The sequence below is a fragment of the Solanum pennellii genome, chromosome 1 (assembly GCF_001406875.1).
Source record: "Solanum pennellii chromosome 1, SPENNV200".
Taxonomy (NCBI): Eukaryota; Viridiplantae; Streptophyta; class Magnoliopsida; order Solanales; family Solanaceae; genus Solanum; species Solanum pennellii.
The window spans coordinates 94,323,423-94,340,947 of NC_028637.1; the positions used below are offsets into that span (position 1 = coordinate 94,323,423).

The 17,525-nt window shown below is 32.2% G+C and overlaps 3 protein-coding genes across 8 annotated transcripts; 1 reads left to right on the plus strand and 2 right to left on the minus strand.

Moving 5' to 3' along the window:
• Positions 1–452: 452 nt before the first annotated feature.
• Positions 453–3,497, minus strand: LOC107008508. The gene has a single exon (XM_015207573.2). The coding sequence runs from the start codon at positions 3,261–3,263 to the stop codon at positions 792–794; it is 2,472 nt and encodes an 823-aa protein (XP_015063059.1). The 5' UTR covers positions 3,264–3,497; the 3' UTR covers positions 453–791.
• A 2,859-nt stretch (positions 3,498–6,356) lies between these two features.
• On the plus strand, positions 6,357–12,609 carry LOC107009509 (actin-related protein 2/3 complex subunit 5A). Of its 6 annotated transcripts, none has more exons than XR_003577430.1 (6): positions 6,435–6,686; positions 6,813–6,885; positions 7,006–7,106; positions 7,585–7,688; positions 12,060–12,146; positions 12,265–12,402. XR_003577430.1 is itself a non-coding variant. In XM_027915607.1 (5 exons), exons 1-5 carry the CDS (start codon positions 6,598–6,600, stop codon positions 12,398–12,400), a joined length of 504 nt encoding a protein of 167 aa, XP_027771408.1. In that variant the 5' UTR covers positions 6,435–6,597; the 3' UTR covers positions 12,401–12,609. The 6 variants fall into 6 exon arrangements, 4 of the variants coding, with proteins under 4 accessions (XP_015064341.1, XP_027771408.1, XP_027771410.1 ...); XR_003577431.1 differs by having other exon boundaries at positions 12,060–12,181; positions 12,265–12,401; XM_027915607.1 differs by lacking the exon at positions 12,060–12,146 and having other exon boundaries at positions 7,585–7,689; positions 12,265–12,609.
• A 996-nt stretch (positions 12,610–13,605) lies between these two features.
• LOC107010551 (homeobox-leucine zipper protein HAT3-like) lies at positions 13,606–15,884 on the minus strand. Its single transcript, XM_015209844.2, has 4 exons — positions 15,460–15,884; positions 14,927–15,240; positions 14,584–14,663; positions 13,606–14,141 (listed from the first exon to the last, which is right to left on the minus strand). Exons 1-4 carry the CDS (start codon positions 15,596–15,598, stop codon positions 13,817–13,819), a joined length of 858 nt encoding a protein of 285 aa, XP_015065330.1. The 5' UTR covers positions 15,599–15,884; the 3' UTR covers positions 13,606–13,816.
• Between the last annotated feature and the right edge of the window lie 1,641 nt (positions 15,885–17,525).

The window sequence follows — 17,525 nt, forward strand, 5'->3', positions numbered from 1 at the left end:
GCTTATTTTAAAAATAAGTTTCAGCATTTTCAAAAATATTTTTTTAAAGCTGTTTTTATTAAGTCCATCCAAAGGGGCCTATGTTTATTACAAAATTCAAGTTCATTCATCTGAACAAGCTAAATCAAATTCCAAAAATAGGACTAATGTTTCCCCCCAAAAAAAATTGCTTTAGACTTTTGAGTTATGTATAAACGCTTCATTTCTGGATTTCCGTATAAAGCCTTTCTTACACTTTATGTTTGATAATATTCATTTAAAACGTTGGATAACATATCTTGAGGATGATAGTCGATAAGAAAATCCAGCATTTAAAGGTGTGGCATAGTGATCAATGAAGTGGATTACCTAAGCCAAAAACCTCTAGTGATTCCACATTTTTTGACAAAACGGCTTAACATGCACGGTTACAAGAAAGGGCGTGGATATGTATTTATCTTGAAGAATAGATCTAGATGAAAATAAAAATTAAACACAATCTTGAATTATGAATTGCAAGGTTACATGAATTCTGTGTAAAATGAAAGTTAAAATGATGGAAACCTCTAAAGATAGTTTTCCAATAGACTGCTGATTTCTCTTCCAAGAAGGGAAGGATGCAAGAAATTGTCCCTCCTACACACCTGAGCAGGTTTTTTCTAAGAACACTCGAAGTGTTTGTTTACACAAAGAGAGGCTAACATATAAACAAATGATCAATTTTCACAGTATCCACTAAACAAGGGAAGACATCCTTCTTTAGCATACTAGAATAATCACTATACACCCTCAAGATAGAGTAGTAGCAGCAACTAAGCACTGGTCCGTCGAAATGATTCAATTTTCTGAAGCCTAATCTGTTCTCTGAACTTGGCAATGAATTCACCAGCTTTTCTATCAACCTCACTTCCCAGATCCACATCATCAGCAAGGTCAAAGTCAGCTTCTTCATCTGAACTCATGTGAGAATTGGTTAGCACAGTCTCTGAGTTCCCTTTGGATTCTGAGTTCTCCTTGGCCTCCACAATGTCTGTATTCGTAAAATGTTGCTTTGCTTCAGGCTCACTTTCAAAGAATGCTGAGCTTGGAATTGGCCCACTGTTGTCAAGAATGCCTTCTCTAGAATTGACTGGTGGTTTTGAATCCCCTTTTCGATTAATGCATTTCAAGGATGATGTTGTGTCAAATTGATTACAACGTACCTCGTTTACGTCTCCACCTTCTTTTGGACAATCAACCTTTCTTTTTGATCTATCAATGTAACTTCTTCGGGATCTAAATGTTCTGACTGATTTTCCCCTTGTTGAATTATTCACAGGTGACTGCTGTTTCATGTCCGAGACTAAGGAGTTGACACTTTGTTTTCGTGTGTACGAAGAATCCTGTTTAAGATCCTTACTGACATGCTTCAATTTATCGTTTGAACTTTCTTGCATGGTTATTTCTGAAGAAGAACCAATGCTGAATGCTCGAGACTTTGAGATATGATGTATTGCTTCACCATTCACAGGTGCAACATCCTTCAGTTTTTCTTTAGATGTCCGAAGTGTATCGAACTCTGAGGAAGAACCAACACTAGATCGTTGAGCCTTTGAAGCAACAAATGCAGCTGCATCATCTATTGATCTCGCTGTTGGTTGACTCACTTGGATGGGTGGAGGCTTGACATTCTTGAGTCTCTCATGGTCTTGCTTTCTGGAGTTTGGCATCTCTGGAGAGGAAGAGGATATTGGTGAGATTGTTCTGGGCGAAGAAGAATTGGGAATAATTTGAGCGCGTACTCGAGTCCAGAAAGACCATGGCTCTTGATGCTCGGACTCAGTTTCTCCAGCAGAGTGGGACTTAGAATGTGGATGACCTTGAACATGACATGTTTCTGTGCTGGAAGGATACATTTTCATCTTTTTTTCATCCTCTTCATAGTCATCTCTCAGCAGCACATTCGTTTCTGAACATGACTCATTGCTAGATTGTTTGACATTTGAAGTTAAAACTGCTGATTCTCCAACGGATGCTCCTGTCTGTTGTGAAGTTGAGATGGGCATACTCTCAAATGCATAATGTGGCTCAGTGTGTGGCATTTTTCCACTTTCATTTTCTGAAGAATAAGAGGATGAAGGTGAGGTAATACTTGGTGAACAAGAAGTAGGACTAGTCCGAGAGGATACCGGTTTATTGAATGACCTAGACTTGAGATACCCAAACTCCAATTGTCCAACCGAGTGAGGTCTAGAATGTGAATGCGGTCTAACTGTATTCACTTCTTCTAGCTCCCTCCTCTGAGACCTCGAGCGCCATGAAACTTGGCGAGGTCCAGAAGCTTCCTCAAACTTGCTCCTCAAATTGACTGAAGCCATACCTCTTATGTTCTCCTCACTAACTTCATAACCATTACAACCAGACGAACCCCCTGAATTCACAGTATCTTCAACAATAGATTCAGAGTTTTCAGCATTAACTCTGTATCTCAGGCTCCTAATGGGCAAGCCTAAAGGTTTATGGTCAATGTGGGATACCTTTTCAACCCCATAGTTCCCATTGGCAACAACCACCATGGATTCACCAAGAAAGTACTGTGAATTCCAAACTTGAGCTACTTCCCTCTCATTAAACACCTCCGTATTTTCGACCCCACCTATCTCCGTAAAGGTTCTACTTTTCTCAACTTCATCAAGATTAGACCTTTCTTGACCCCTGTACTCATAATGCAAAAACTGAGAATCCCAATTTGGGATCACCCTTTTGTCATCAGACCCACATAAAATTTCAGCCCCATTTTCACCTGAAAAAGATCTACTTCTTTGACCCTCAACAAGCTCAAACCTTTCCTGTTCCCTACCTTCATGATTCAAGAATTGAGAATCCCAATTTGGGATCACTCTTTTCTCATCAGACCCACAATAATTCTCAAGCCCATCATCAAAGATTGAAACTACATTAGACATCCCAGAAGCATATGCATCTGAACCATCAAATCTTGAATGTGTTTCAGCGTAATTCTTGCAACTACTTCTTTTACAAAACAAACCATAACACACAACAATGCCAATGAACAAAAGATGAAACAACTCCCAGAACTGAGTTACTATACTTTGAGTTATAAAGTCAGGAGCTTGGGAAGGAAATAGTGGAACAACAACAAGAACAATCATGACTAGTACAGATTTCAAGAAAATGTCAGAGCGTGACTTACTCAAATGCTGCTGCTGCTTCACTGTTGAAGCTCTTTGAGGAACAACAAAATGGGGTTGCTGGGAATAGTCTGTAGATGCAGTTGCTGCCATTGGAGGTTAGGTGAAGCAGAAGAAAGGAAGACTTAACAACAAAGGGAAAGACAAAAAGGGCATGAGTGTGTGGAAGAGAGAGTATATATTTTCACTCTACTGTGTGAAAGAGAGAGAGAGAAGAAACAGACAGCACACCAGTACTCAAAAGGTGTCATTATTTTATGGTTTTCTATCTCTCCATTATCAAGCAAAGGTCCATTTTGTAGCGGTGATTGCGATCGACAGTGTAACCAAAAAATATATATCATATATTATTATAAGTGGGAAGCTCTATAGTGAAAAGTTGAATTACCATTTTGCCCTTTTACTAAATTAAGATTTAATTTATTATTTAATTAAATATAAATATTTTAATTACACAATGATATATTTAGAAAAACAATGATAAGATTCCTAAATTCTTTCTATTACTCCTATTTATTCATGCATCACTTAATTACTGAAGTTGAAAGGTTTTTTCAGTTTTAAATTTTGATGGCACTACTTAACTTACATTAGTTACAATGAATATTGTAAATGAAAGATCACTTTTTTGAACTTTCATATGTTACTTCACTCTTTTTAATTAACTTACATTAATTACAATGAATATTGTAAATGAAAAGATCACTTTTTCGAACTTTCATATGTTACTTCACTCTTTTTAATTAACTTTAATTATTTTCATCTTTCACATATTATTGAAATGTATAGATATTTAAGACATAGAGAAAGAAAATAACAACACAAATCAAGAACACTCAAAAGCACAAGAATTCATATTCTAACCTTTTTTTCAAAAATTTTCTTGGTCTTCTCTATTGCATGAAACTATATGATGGCACAGTATGGTTCTAATACATTTGAAAATGCTATGTTAACATTTAGATGAACGTACAATAAATCTATTGAAAGAGTAAGTCACGATTTAGATTACAATTTTTTCCTTGTTCTTCCCGTTTTAGTTTTGTTAATTATGATTCTTCCTTCTATATTAAATGATTTTTTGTTATATTTAGATGATATGTTGATATATTAATAGGAAAAAAAAAGTAAGGTGGACTACAATTTTGAGATATGTTGTTCATAAAAAAAATTATATTTCTTTAATTAATAGTCACTGTATAAAATTAATTTCATTGTATATGTTCTTTTTGGCTATATATAATACAATCCAAATGCATCAATTTTCTTTCTGATATGGTGCCTTCTCTTCAATCTTTTGGTGTTATATTACATTGTTTGATAAGTTCTCATTGTATTTGTCTATTTTTTTCCCTATGGAGGTTGTTTTTGGTTGAAGGGTAAAAAAAGATTTAAATAATAAAGTATAAAATTAGATTATCATTTTATTCTGTGTTAAATTAAAATATTATAAAATATTTATTTATAAATAGTAATCATTCTACATGCCACACTAAATATTAAATTTTTTTGGTTATTATGAGATCATTGAGTTAAATCAATATATAAAAACCATAATCAATGCCCAGTTGCCCACTAAAGATTTGCATTGTTATATGATTAAAGTCTTCAAAAGAATGTGTATGTTGTCGCATGTTTTTTTCTTTGTTTATTTTGTATGTGTTTTCTCTCTATAAACTTCTTTAATTTGATTTTCCATAAATTTCTGATTATTTTAATTGTATTTTTATTTAGGCTAAAGTTAATCTTTTGTGACTATATATAATGCAAATTGGCTATTAGTATCTAAAGTTCTATATTTACAGTTGTTGATAAATTTTATACATTAAAATAAGATTCCTCGTTTGATGTTATTGTGATTAAAATTCTTTAATTTGATTTTCCATAAATTTTTGATTGTTTTAATTGTATTTTTATTTAGGCTAAAGTTAATCTTTTGTTACTATCTAAAGTTCTAAATTTACAGTTTGTTGATAAATTTTATACATTAAAATAAGATTCTTCATCTGATGTTTTTGTCACAATTTTATAATTTTATTTGTAATTGTTGGATTTTGTTATTCGTTACATGCATGTACACGTAGAATTCTAATTGTTATAATGAAATATATAAAAAAAATTTAACATAGGATACACGTGCAACGCACGTGTGCTGAAACTAGTATATATATATTGATCAAACCGTCGACACAAGTTTATGGTATATAAGGAATAAGTTTATATATTAATCGAATTTTGCAAAATGATTCATATACGTAAGTTATAAGTTTGGTTTATTTATGTTTTTTTATTCGAGAAAAGGTTCATATTATTAAAAAATAATGATATGAATGAATTTTTTCTCAAGCGAATGATATAAACGAGTCAAAATTTTAATGGAGGACATAAATGAAATTTTTTCCTAAATTTGATGACATATTTAAGTCTTTTTTTAGGGGTCGTTTGGTTGAAATAAGTTATCCTGGGGTTAGCTATCTTGAGATAACTTATTCCACCATGCATATAGGATATTTATCTCATCACTATGATATAAATGGTAGAATAAGTTATCTCCCCATGACAACCAACTAGATAAAAAAAATTGATCTTATCACTATTATTTTTAATCTCTCCCACTAAACAACTCTTTAGTATTAAAATAAATATCAAATTTAGAATTTAATTATCAAAACTTGAAATCATGTTACTGTAAAATTTAAAATTCATAAAATTAACATTTTAATCATTTACACAGTAGTCCTTCCTGCATTTCTTATCATTTTGTTTTATGTTTGAAAATGTCACAGATAAAATCTTGTTACCTTCTTCCTAAAGAAAATAACTTACTACAAAAAAAAGTAAATTATTCCAATGACCTAGATTGATATAAAGGTGCAAGCAATTAAATGAGCATTTTGATAACATATAGAGATTCAAATAGGTAATGGTAGTAGGATCTGTTAAAAAATTTATTTAATTTTATTTGTATATTAATATAGTAAAATATTCTATTTAAAAAAAAATATACATTATTAGATACTCTATGAAATAGACGTTCGTAATTCTCTTTAGTATTAATCTAACCCTACTTCATTTACTTAAACATTTTTCACATCACATTTAAACTTATATTTGTCATGTAGATAAAGCTAAAAGAACATCAAAAGTTATTTGATTCATTTGGATATAAAATTTAGAAAAATCAATAGAGGGGTTGTATTTGTAAGTTTAAGAAACTAAGAGGAATGTAACTGCAATTTACTCATTTATATACCAAGTATCAAAATGTTGTAAAAAACAAACAAAAAAAAAGATCAAGATTCTCACTCCTGTTGGTAAAATCATCAAGACCAAAATTTGAAGCATCCAAGAAACACTCTCAATAAAAATCCCTAAAGCTGATTGCTTGTGCAATTGAGGAGGCTCAAGGTTTTGGAGCTGTCTACAAATGGCTGAGATTGTAGAAGCAGATAATTACGAAGGCATAATCACAAGAATCGAGCACAAGTCCCGCAAGATCGAAAGTTTACTCAAACAGTAGACAAATTTTCTACCCTTTATAAAGTTTCAATTTTTCCTTTTTCATATCTGCATAAAAACAAAACCCCACTTCTATAATTGTTTAATAATGAATACCCATTTGTGATTTTGGTTATTTGTTAGGTATAAACCAGTGGAAGCTCTGAAAACAGCTCTAGAAGGATCACCTCCTAAGACCAAGGATGAAAGATGCAAGGTTCAATCTTTTTGCTCATGGCTTTTGTAAAAGTATGTTTTTTTTTATTTGAATATGAGTCTACTCACAACTTGTGAGTTGACAGGTTTTCTTTTTTTGTGTGTGTGTTTGTGTTTGCAGTCTGCTAATTGGATAGTGGTGCATAGGGCTATAATGGCTATCAAGGATGTGGATAGCTTGTTCTCTGCATTGGATCCTGAGTATTATGATATTCTCATGAAGTAAGTTCATTTTTTTCCCTAATTGTTATATGTATTTAGGCCTAGATGTGAATCATGTCCATAGAAAATTGTTATAGTGGTATGCTACGAGTACTATATCTCCGATGCTTCATTATTGCCTACTGGAATATAGAATGTAAATAGCAAGATCATGGGAATTGTGTGAAATCAGTGATTTTATTTACTTGGGGACTTTGATGCATTTTTGACTGATTGAAATTTGGACAAAAGGACTCCACTTAAATATTGATACTTATTTAGCAATCCTCAAAATATTGTTGTTGAGCCTCTGGTGCTGCTGTTATGCATACATAAATGGGAATGTGATGCAAGGCTTGTATTCCCATCTTCACAAAGATATTTAGAAATTTAATATTTCAGTTGAGTTACAAAAATTGATGCAAGGAAGTGGAATTTAAAGAAATCTAAATCTGGCAGAGAAGTATCCGACAATAATCTTTTGAAATTGAACCATCAGATGGAAATCAGAGAAGGTGTTATTGAAGTTCCAGAGCTTGTCTTTTCAGGAAATAGCTGACAAACTCTTTGAGCTGATGGTGTTGCAATGCATTACTTCGTGCAGTTAAGTATATATATAATTAATTTTAAGATCAAGAAGAAAGTGCTGCTCTATGATTAAATAGACAAATAATGTTCTATGCCAGTTTGCATATAACAACCAGTTTAGAGTGATAAACATGTTCAAGTAGAAATAAGCCAGGACAGAATAGCCTAGTGATAAAATCCTTCTACCTCCAGTTTTGATGTCGGGGACTCGGGGTTTGAGTCACCAATGGCAGAAAAATGGAAAAAGCCACACTGTTGGACTCCTAGGTTCAGGAACCTTGGGGATGGGGTTTACCATGCTCAGACAAGAAAAACAGTTAAGTAGAATAATCGATTGAACAATCTTTTAAAGCTCTTAGATTGAGTATCATGGCCTGAAAATCATATATTTTGAGATTGCACATTCTTATATATATATTTATGTTTATTTACTTTAGGTTAAAATGGATTTGAGATGGGTCATGAAATGTGTTGACAATGAGATACTTCGTTAAGATTTTTGAAGAACTTTAATCGGACATTTTGGTAAATGCCAACAATATGCTTTTTCAAATTTAATTGACAACATGCAAACATTTTTTGACCACAGCTTAGGTTTTTTAATGTGCAACTAGCTAAACTTGGTATTGTTTTACATCTCAATGATACAGCTTTGAAGAAATGTTTTTTTAAATGAATGCACCATGTTGGTAGGTGAGAATGTCTTTTCATTGATTTTATACCATAAGCAACCAGGACTGGTGTAATACTTGCTAGTTGCTTGATCGGGTATAAATCTCAGTCCTGAAATCTGAGGTGAGACTACATACTTGAACACTAAAATAAAGTTTAAGGAATACTGGCAAGAAGGGTCTGAAAGTTCATTTGGAATAACTTGAGTTGGTATGTATATCCGGTGCTAAGATGAAGATATTTCAACTTAAGAACCAAGAGACTTCTCTTACTTTTATCTATATGTTGTTTCTTCACAAAGCTTTACCTTCAACTTATGATAAAGGGCTTAATTCAGGGGTTGGAAGGGGTGAAGTTCCTAATTTTTGGAAACATCTGTAGATAATATCTTGGTAAAAAAAAAAAAGCAAAGTTGGTTCTACACTTAAATGTGTAGCATATTTACAACTCTCATATATTAGCTTAAAATATTGGCCGAGGAGATTGAAAATATATAGAGCTTTAACTTGCTACTGGGATGACTTGGAGAAATTTTGCATGATCAGTCAAGATAGGTTTGACCTATGTGGTGATCATGTTTGGGTACTTTTTATTGGTTTTGTACGGGCTTAAATGAGTTGAGTTAGTATGGAAGTCAGGTTTTGGTATTATAATCTTGAACTTGAGATGCTCAGGTTGGTATAGATTTTTCAGTAAAGCTAGACACCTTTCCTGTTGTAGCTTAGAATATTATGGGATAGCTCGCTGCTGCAAATCAAGGAAAAAACATTGAACGCACAGTCTCAGAGATTCAATCCGTTTTTCACTGTTCTAAATGGTGGCAATTATCGATATTGAGAAATGAGAGAGACTCTCACCCCCATTTAAATGGTAGGCAAGTAGACCATTTACATACTGCTCCGCACTTAGAAGACAGTCCCCGCTGGTTCAAATTGTCTCTTAGGATAGATGTGACTGATAAGTCCTCGTTTTTCTTTCCATTTATCAGAAAGAAAAGGACCTTATCTTTCCTTTTTGTTTTGTGAAACAATTGAACTATTATTCTTCTATCAAAATATTGTATAGCCTTCTTCCTTAATGTGTACAATAATTTGAAATAATACTTAACAAAATTTAGATAGCAAAGTAAAATGCTAAAAGGTTGTATTTTTTTGGTCAGAAATCATTTTCATTAATATGTCAAGATGGTGCTAAAAAGTACACGTACCGTGTGGTAATGTAGGCTACTTTTGATTTCCTATCAAGATATCAAATTTACTTTACAAGAATATATTCTTTCTCTACTCCATATATATAAATGAGCTGAAAGAAACTCTTTAGATTCCTTAAGTTTTTCTCATTGCTTTGAAAGAGTTCCTACTTCTTCCAGGCGATGTAGTCTTAGAAAAGCAAAGTGGCCTAGTTTTCCATGTTGTTTTCGACTCTTCTGAAGCTAACTCTCTTTTGTGGTGTAAAAGAAAACCTCTGCCTATAGCTGTGAAGCCATTTTGTAGTGTAACAATCTGAATAGCGTCTTCTCAAGCTAGTTTTCCAAGATGCACCCTTAGTTCTTTTGTTCAGCGATAATTGCCAGATGAGCAATCATATAGTCCCTTTGACATGCTTAAGTTTAATTTCAGTTTCCACACCATATGTTGAACTAAATTGTTTCCAGTTACAATTTCCAACAATAATACCAATAAATCTTGTAAAATCTATCTTTTCACTTCAATAATACCTTTTCTTAGTGCTATTCAGTTACCTCATTCAACTACTGTCCATTTCTAGATGTTCTGTATTTAGCAACTATCACCTCTTTTTTGCCCTTTTTTTGTCGACCAAAAAAAAAAAAACTTTCACCTTTTTATGTACACATCACCTTATACGCTTATCTCCATATTCATTTTCATGTCAAGGCCATATCTGATCAGTTTCACTTTTTTCTGTACAGCATCACCTTATATGCAGATCTCCATATTCATTTTCATGTCAAGGCCAATACATCTAATCTGCTTACTCCTCCAGTGTAGGGGGCTATATTTTCTCCCCATCAAATGATATATCTACTCCGTCCTTTCCTCTGATAAAAACTTCAGTGATTTCTGAAATCTAGATAGTTGATTTCAACGACTTTCTCTCTTCTCTTTAGACAAGTATGGTATCTTCAACCCGCTTAACATTTGTTCTAAATTTGCAATCCCCTATTGCAATACATTGACAATATGCAGTTAATTTTTTTTTTTTTAAAAAAAAAAAAAATCTGCAAAGGATTGCTCATTGCTCATGGAACTACTCTTTGGACCACGATATTATACAAACTAATGTTGAGGAGCCTAGGTTCAGCCGGTCAATTGACTGATTTACCCTTCTCCTCAACTTCTTCTATTTATATTTTGTATTTTATCTATTTTATTTTATTTTATTTTAATATTTTCTTTTTTATATTCTATGTATTTATAATAATAGTACAAAAAACTAACTTAAAATATTACAAACTTCATTACCTCTCAAAATTTCACATGTACAACATAATTAGGACAGAGAGAATACCATGTATAATTTATAAATCACATTAAGAATTCTGTGAATCACAATAATTAACAACTTAAAATATTTGAAAATCTTACTAAAATGTGGTTAACTCTCAAAATTTCACATATGCCACATAAATTGGCACAAAGGGAGTAAAATATTTTGTCACGTTAAGAGTACTATTAATCACAATTTAAAATATTTAAAAACATATAAAAATTATAATTAAATCTCACAATTTAATATGTGCCATATTAATTCGGACAGGAAATAACATGTAGTATTTATAATTACATACTTCAAAATACTATTTTAAACATATAATTAAAATTTTGTTGACTCTTAAAATTTTCTATGAGTTTAATATAGTATATAAAGCTATGATGGAGTTGCATGCCAAATACAAAGACTTGAGTATTTATGCTCCCCATTGGTGTGACATTAGCATCAGAGGAACAAACAACAGACATGAGAGTCATGTCTTATAGTTGGACACAGAGTTTTGAAAATAAGGGAATATGACACAAGCTAGACAGGATATTATAGTTTTGAAGTATATTATATGATGCATGTTATTTCCTTCAAAAGTTATGCTTTCTTTTTTTGGAGGATCCAACTCGGTGCAAGGACATCTGTGGAGGATCTGAGCAACAGAGATAAAAAAAATATTTAAGTTATTAAAGAGTAAAGACACACACACAAAAAAAAAGAAATATGAAATGAATCCACAAGTCTAGTAAAGCATCCTAATCGCACCAAATGCTGAGTTATCAACATATAGCAAAATACAAAGCGCTGCTTCTTGGCTATGTTAAAAAAAAATGGCTTCATCTCTTGGCTAATTGGTGTACTTAGATGCATCTCCTCAGAAACGTCTGTGGTTGACATAGGTTAATAGTATTTATTTATTTAAGGTGAGGGACAGAGAAGAGATCTCTTACCTGTACCGATATGGTTGTATGCTGATTAGTATTGATTCTTTAGTTGCGGTAGACGTTGTTACATCAATATTCTATCTGTGAAACAGGATGCCAACTTTAAATAATTCACCGCTGATTTGGTTTCTTTAGGTTCTGGGTTTAATGTTTCATCCTAAATCTGCTTATATCTTCATTAGCGTAAAGAGGATGAAGGAATTATGTGATGCAAGGTGACATTTTTCTCGTTGATGATCTCTTTTTGACAGCTTTCATTTGCTTATAGGACCATAGCAGCGACCCCAGCATAACTCATTTTCTTTTTCTGATGTTGGACCATCTAGACTCTGCTTCACACATGAACTCGTGTGATGTAAGCATATTTGAGACACAATGTGAAATTGCAATGTAATTTATCCAATAGATCTACCTGATTCACCAAGTAATGTAACATACAAGATTCACGGTTGAACTGTCTATCTGATGAGCAGGTACTTGTACAGAGGTTTGTCTACTGGAGACCGGCCAACATGTGACCAATGTCTAAGGATCCATGAAAAACTAACAGAAAAAGCTGGTTTGGGATGCATACTGCGTTGTCTTGCTGACACTGTGAATCCTGTGTGACTAATACGCTGGATACTGTAGCAATCTGTATATGTCTTATCTTTGCTTTCTGATTGAATATTGATGTTGAGATTGAGTTTAGCCTATTTTCAAAGGGCTGATTCCTCTCCTTTAGTCGTATGTATTCTTCGCGACATATAACATATGAACTATACCAAGGCAATTTGAGATTTCTGCCATCCTTTAGTGCATTTTTGTGACTCTTGATACCAATGTTGTTGGTTGCATCTGAGAGTAGCAGTAGCCTACCTATCGATGAGCAGTGGGAATTAACCAAGTACTTTCTTCATATTTGCCTATCAATGAGAGCATGCAAATAAGATATAGTAATAAAGCTTGAATCTCAAATGATACAGAAAAAAAAAAGTAATATCATCACATTTTCCTAAATCTTGATGGACAAATTTATACAGTACTTGATTGGCTGGATTACGTTGATCCGGACATCATAGTTATTAAAAAAAGAAATTACAATTATCTGAACATACTTTGTTTGTTTGAATTTATTTGATCTACTTTTCATTTCAAGTCCGTTTTAAAGAGATTTTTTTTAGCAATTCTGTAATTTTACGTTGCATATGATATGTTAAGATCATATGATTGAAAAATCCTGTTTTCATGCTCAAACTTCATATCAAGTCAAAGTAACTTAATTGAAATGGAGGGATCAAACCAAATAGAAGGATATTAGAGGGTAGGTTAATGTATTTTGTGGCCTAGATGGAGAATACTAGCTAGTCAAATACTTTTAGGAGTCGTTCGATTTGAATACAAGAAATTTGTTGAAATTATTTCTTATCGAGCTTTTGATTTTTTATACTAAAAATAATATACTTTTCATAAATTTTAAAAACGACTTATTTGCTTACAAAAATATCTTTCACGAACGTAAAAAGTGATATATAAAAAGAATTTAAAGAGATAACTTCATCATTACCGATTTTATCTCAGAATCAGTTATTTCGAAAATACTATACCAGTCAAAGGGTGGAATAACTTACCCTTGTATCATTTATGATAAGTTTATCCAAACTTACCAAGCAGACACTATAATTTAATGGACTAGTGGACCCCTTAGTTTTAGGTGTAAAAGTGGATAATAGTAGATAGCAATCTTTACACTAGTGCCCAAGAGGAGCCCATGATTCTTGTAGTAAAAAGCTAGGAATATATATAGGATATTCATGCTAAAAAAAAACTAAAAGTATGGATATACTACTACTATATAATAATAAAAATAGTTAGTAAACACAATTATGTCTCTTACCATATAAGTAAAAACCATTTTCCTACACAAATAAAATGAACAAATTCAACAAACTGTTCCTCTCAAACCCAACCCAACACATCATATCCTACTCTTGTAAATCATCTCCTTACTCTATAAACACTTCCCTACCCAACACAAGACTTAAATTACATTTGTGACCTTTGCACATCCAGTGTTTTAGCAGCGAACATTGCAGGCCATGGTTTGTTAATAGGCACCGGCGCTTGGTGGTTCTGAGCGCGAGAGGCATTGACTGACGATGAGGACGAAGAAGATGATACAGCTACGCGCTCGCATTGAGGGCACATTGTAAGGGTTGTTGGAGGACTCATGTTCATGTAAAATTGTGGAGAAAGTTTCAATGCTCTAAGCTCACTAACTTCTTTCTGCAAACGTCGGTTTTCATCCGTTAGATTTTCGCAGCAACGCTTCAAATACTCACAATCAACCTCTGTTTGCTTCAACTTAGTCCTACATCATTCAAATCGATCAATAACATCAAGTGTAAATACTCAAGAAGTCTCTAAACAACAACAGTCGTAAATCTAAATTAGTCAGACTTCAAAAGCACATAATTATTATCAAACTTAGGTTAATACAAGAATATAGTTAGCTATTTTTTTTACAAATATGATACATTTATGTTGTTTTGACCAAAGAAAAATGGGATAAATTTTTTTTTTTAGTTACAAGTAAAAATTACATTATTAGATAATTTTTATATTTTAAAGTGACAAGTATAATACATGCACACGTGTATAACCCGACAAGATTTGATTATATCATAATTTTTAAATTTTTATAATGGAACACTTACACGTGTGTCCATTATAATATGGAAGATTCATGCTACAAACGTGAAATATTATTCCTATACCAAAAATACCCTTGAATCTGTAAACAAATAACATACCTTGCCCTTCTGTTCTGAAACCACACCTCCACTTGTCTTGGCCTGAGATTCAGCTGTTTTGCCAGAGCCAATTTTTGCTTCTGAAATATGAAAAATTAATTTAATAATTATTTCGCTTATCTTATTTTTTAAAAAATAAAATGCATAATCAATATCAAAATTTATGATCAAAATTTACTGCACCTTTGAATTTGTAAAATTAATATTTATTGAGGAACTACATTTTAAATAAAAAACAGAAAAATTGGGTGAGAAGTAAATGGTTTCACACAATAAATTTAAAAAAATATAGTTCCAAAACTACCCTTTATCCACAAAGTTATTTACGAAAATTACCACTCACCGGATTAAGAGTGTTGTGCTCCTTGAATGTCTCTTCAAGAACGGCAGCTTGCTCCTTTGACAACCGGAGTTTCTTCCTTGCCGCCGCATCTCCGCCGTCGTCCTCCAGTGAGCTGGTGGCCCTTTCCCCTTCGTTCTCTTCTCTGTCATGACTCCTCTTTTCACTCACACTAGAAACAGTGCTGTTAGGTGATGAAACCATTAACACCTGATCTTCTTCTTCATCTTCTTCATCATCACACTCTATTATCATCCTCGCTGGTTCATTCATATCTATTCCCCCTCTTACCCTTTCTCCACCTTCATCTTTTCTCCCTGCAAAAAAAAAAAATTAAAAAATTGGGTGTTTTTGTTTTGACCCATAAAACAGAGCATGCATTCATCAATGGCATCAGAGCCATGATTTAAAAGGGGTTACATAACTATAAATAGATAAAACATAAACGTCTTAGTTAGCTCCGCCCATGGAATCCATGAAATAAAACAAAAAAAGAAAAAAACGGAGCAAAAAAAAAGAATCTTTATAATTTTTACCTGAAGAAATTTGATGATGATGCATGAAAGGCAAGAGATTCAAAGGTAAAGAAGGTGTAGTTTTATAATTATTTTGAGGGCAACTCATGATTCCTAAGCTCAAACTCAAACCTAAACCATCTTCTTTTTCACCACTCATCTTTCTTGCTCTGTTTTTTTCCTCCTCTGAAAAAAAACAAAAAATTCCACTTTTTTTTTCTTCTTTCTTCCCCTTTTTTAGAAGAGAAGAAAGAAAATGGTGGTTTTCTTGCTATGGGGTTTGAAATGGTGGGGGGCGTGGGGTGGGGTAAGGGAGGAAGAGGGGACAGAACGAAGAGAAATGGGGTGTTCCCTTTTGTAGCAGAAGAGTTGCAGCTTTTTTCCTTTGGCTAGGTGCAAATACAGTTTGTAGGATAGCTCAGAAAGATTCAGAACCTATCAAATATATATATATGAAAAATTGTATTATTATAAATTTAATAAAATATAATTAAAAATATGAATATCAAATATCAAATAAAATACGTAAAGACGATTTTATTATATGGAAGAAGAATGAAAAAATGATGACTTATGTCAGTGGATATTGGGTCAATGATGATGATAGAGATTGGTTTTGATTAAGCTTGGCTTTTTCTTTGTTTTTTTCTTCTCTAGATGTTTTTCTGTCTATTTATATTTTGCACTAGAGAGGGCCCTTTTTTTACCATGGTTGAAAATTTTTTCAAAATTGAGAATTGACCAAGAGCCTGTTTGGCTCAGCTTAAAAGCTGGTCAAACTGACTTAAAAGCTGATTTTTGACTTATTTAGCTGTTTGGCAATACTCAAAATAGCTTATTTTAAGTTAAAAAAAACTTATTTTAAGCCAAAAGTTAAAAGTTGGGGTAGAGGTGTTTTTTTTTTTAGCTTATAAGCTGTTTTAAGTTGACCACATTTTTATCTTTTTGCCCTTAATATTTTTATACAATCTTCAAATTACAACATAACCCTAACATCTCTTTCTTCCATTTTTCCCTTTTCACGTTTGGCATAGCAACTTGAGCACTTTTATCCAAACACATAACTGCTTATTTTAAAAATAAGTTTCAGCACTTTCAAAAGTACTTTTTTAAAGCTGCTTTTATTAAGCCCACCCAAACGGGCCCTAAACGTAACTGAAGCTATTTTTTATTGTATTTTATTTTATTACAGTAAAAAAAAATCAACTTAATATTTTGCTTTTATGAACCATCTGTTTTCTTCCTGAATTGTAACTTCTCATTAAAAGGTGGCTTTTTTCTAGCGTTGACTGTTGACTAATGCGTGCTTTCTCGTGAAACACTTTTTCTCAACCCATCTTTTCACACTCACGCGCTTATTTTTCTCCTCAACTAAGCGCGTGAGTAGAAAAATATAAGGATAATATAAATAAATATAATTTTTCCTTTCATATTAATATTTTAATAAATAAATAAATTATAATCACGTTATATAATCTTAATTGCACTAATTGTAAATTAAATTAATTTACTTTTATGATAATCTTACATATAATTTGAAGATAAATGAAAAATATTATACCTAACTTGTAATTTATGTGATATTTAAAACTGTTATTTAAATTTGTAACTTATAATTTATCTAGTTTGACTATCAGAAACAAAACTGACCAATGTTACTAAAGCAATTAATAATAGTTATGTTATCATAATTATATGTTTGAATATTGTGGGGAGTAGTTAATGATTTAATTAGGAGTTGTCAAAATTTATCATAATTATGTGTTTGAATAGTGTGGGGAGAATTAAACGCATAAATAGCTCCCTTGTTTATGTTACAGAAATAATCTTTGTAATGACTAATTACTTCACTATATTTAATTAATAAGTTTGCATTTAAACTGCAAGTTACAACTTCAACTTAAAGTTTCTAGACTTAGTCCAATAATATTTGTCCGTTTTTAATTTTATACACTTCTTTGAATATTTTAATTTTTGTTATATGTATGTATATATATAGAGAGGGGTAATTACTAATGACATTTATCAATTAGCCCTCTTTATAAATATTAATGAAGTCTAAATTTAGCGATATCGAATCTAATATC

Bases quoted from the DNA above. Each gene is read 5' to 3' on its own strand.
- LOC107008508 (XM_015207573.2), bottom strand. From the start codon at position 3,263: ATGGCAGCAACTGCATCTACAGACTATTCCCAGCAACCCCATTTTGTT.
- LOC107009509 (XM_027915607.1), top strand. From the start codon at position 6,598: ATGGCTGAGATTGTAGAAGCAGATAATTACGAAGGCATAATCACAAGA. The intron at 6,687-6,812 runs GTAGACAAATTT...GTTATTTGTTAG, and splicing joins ATCGAAAGTTTACTCAAACA to GTATAAACCAGTGGAAGCTC. The intron at 7,690-12,264 runs TTAAGTATATAT...TCTGATGAGCAG, and splicing joins CAATGCATTACTTCGTGCAG to GTACTTGTACAGAGGTTTGT.
- LOC107010551 (XM_015209844.2), bottom strand. From the start codon at position 15,598: ATGAGTGGTGAAAAAGAAGATGGTTTAGGTTTGAGTTTGAGCTTAGGA. The intron at 15,241-15,459 runs GTAAAAATTATA...TTTTTTTTGCAG, and splicing joins TCATCATCAAATTTCTTCAG to GGAGAAAAGATGAAGGTGGA. The intron at 14,664-14,926 runs GTGAGTGGTAAT...TTCATATTTCAG, and splicing joins AGCACAACACTCTTAATCCG to AAGCAAAAATTGGCTCTGGC.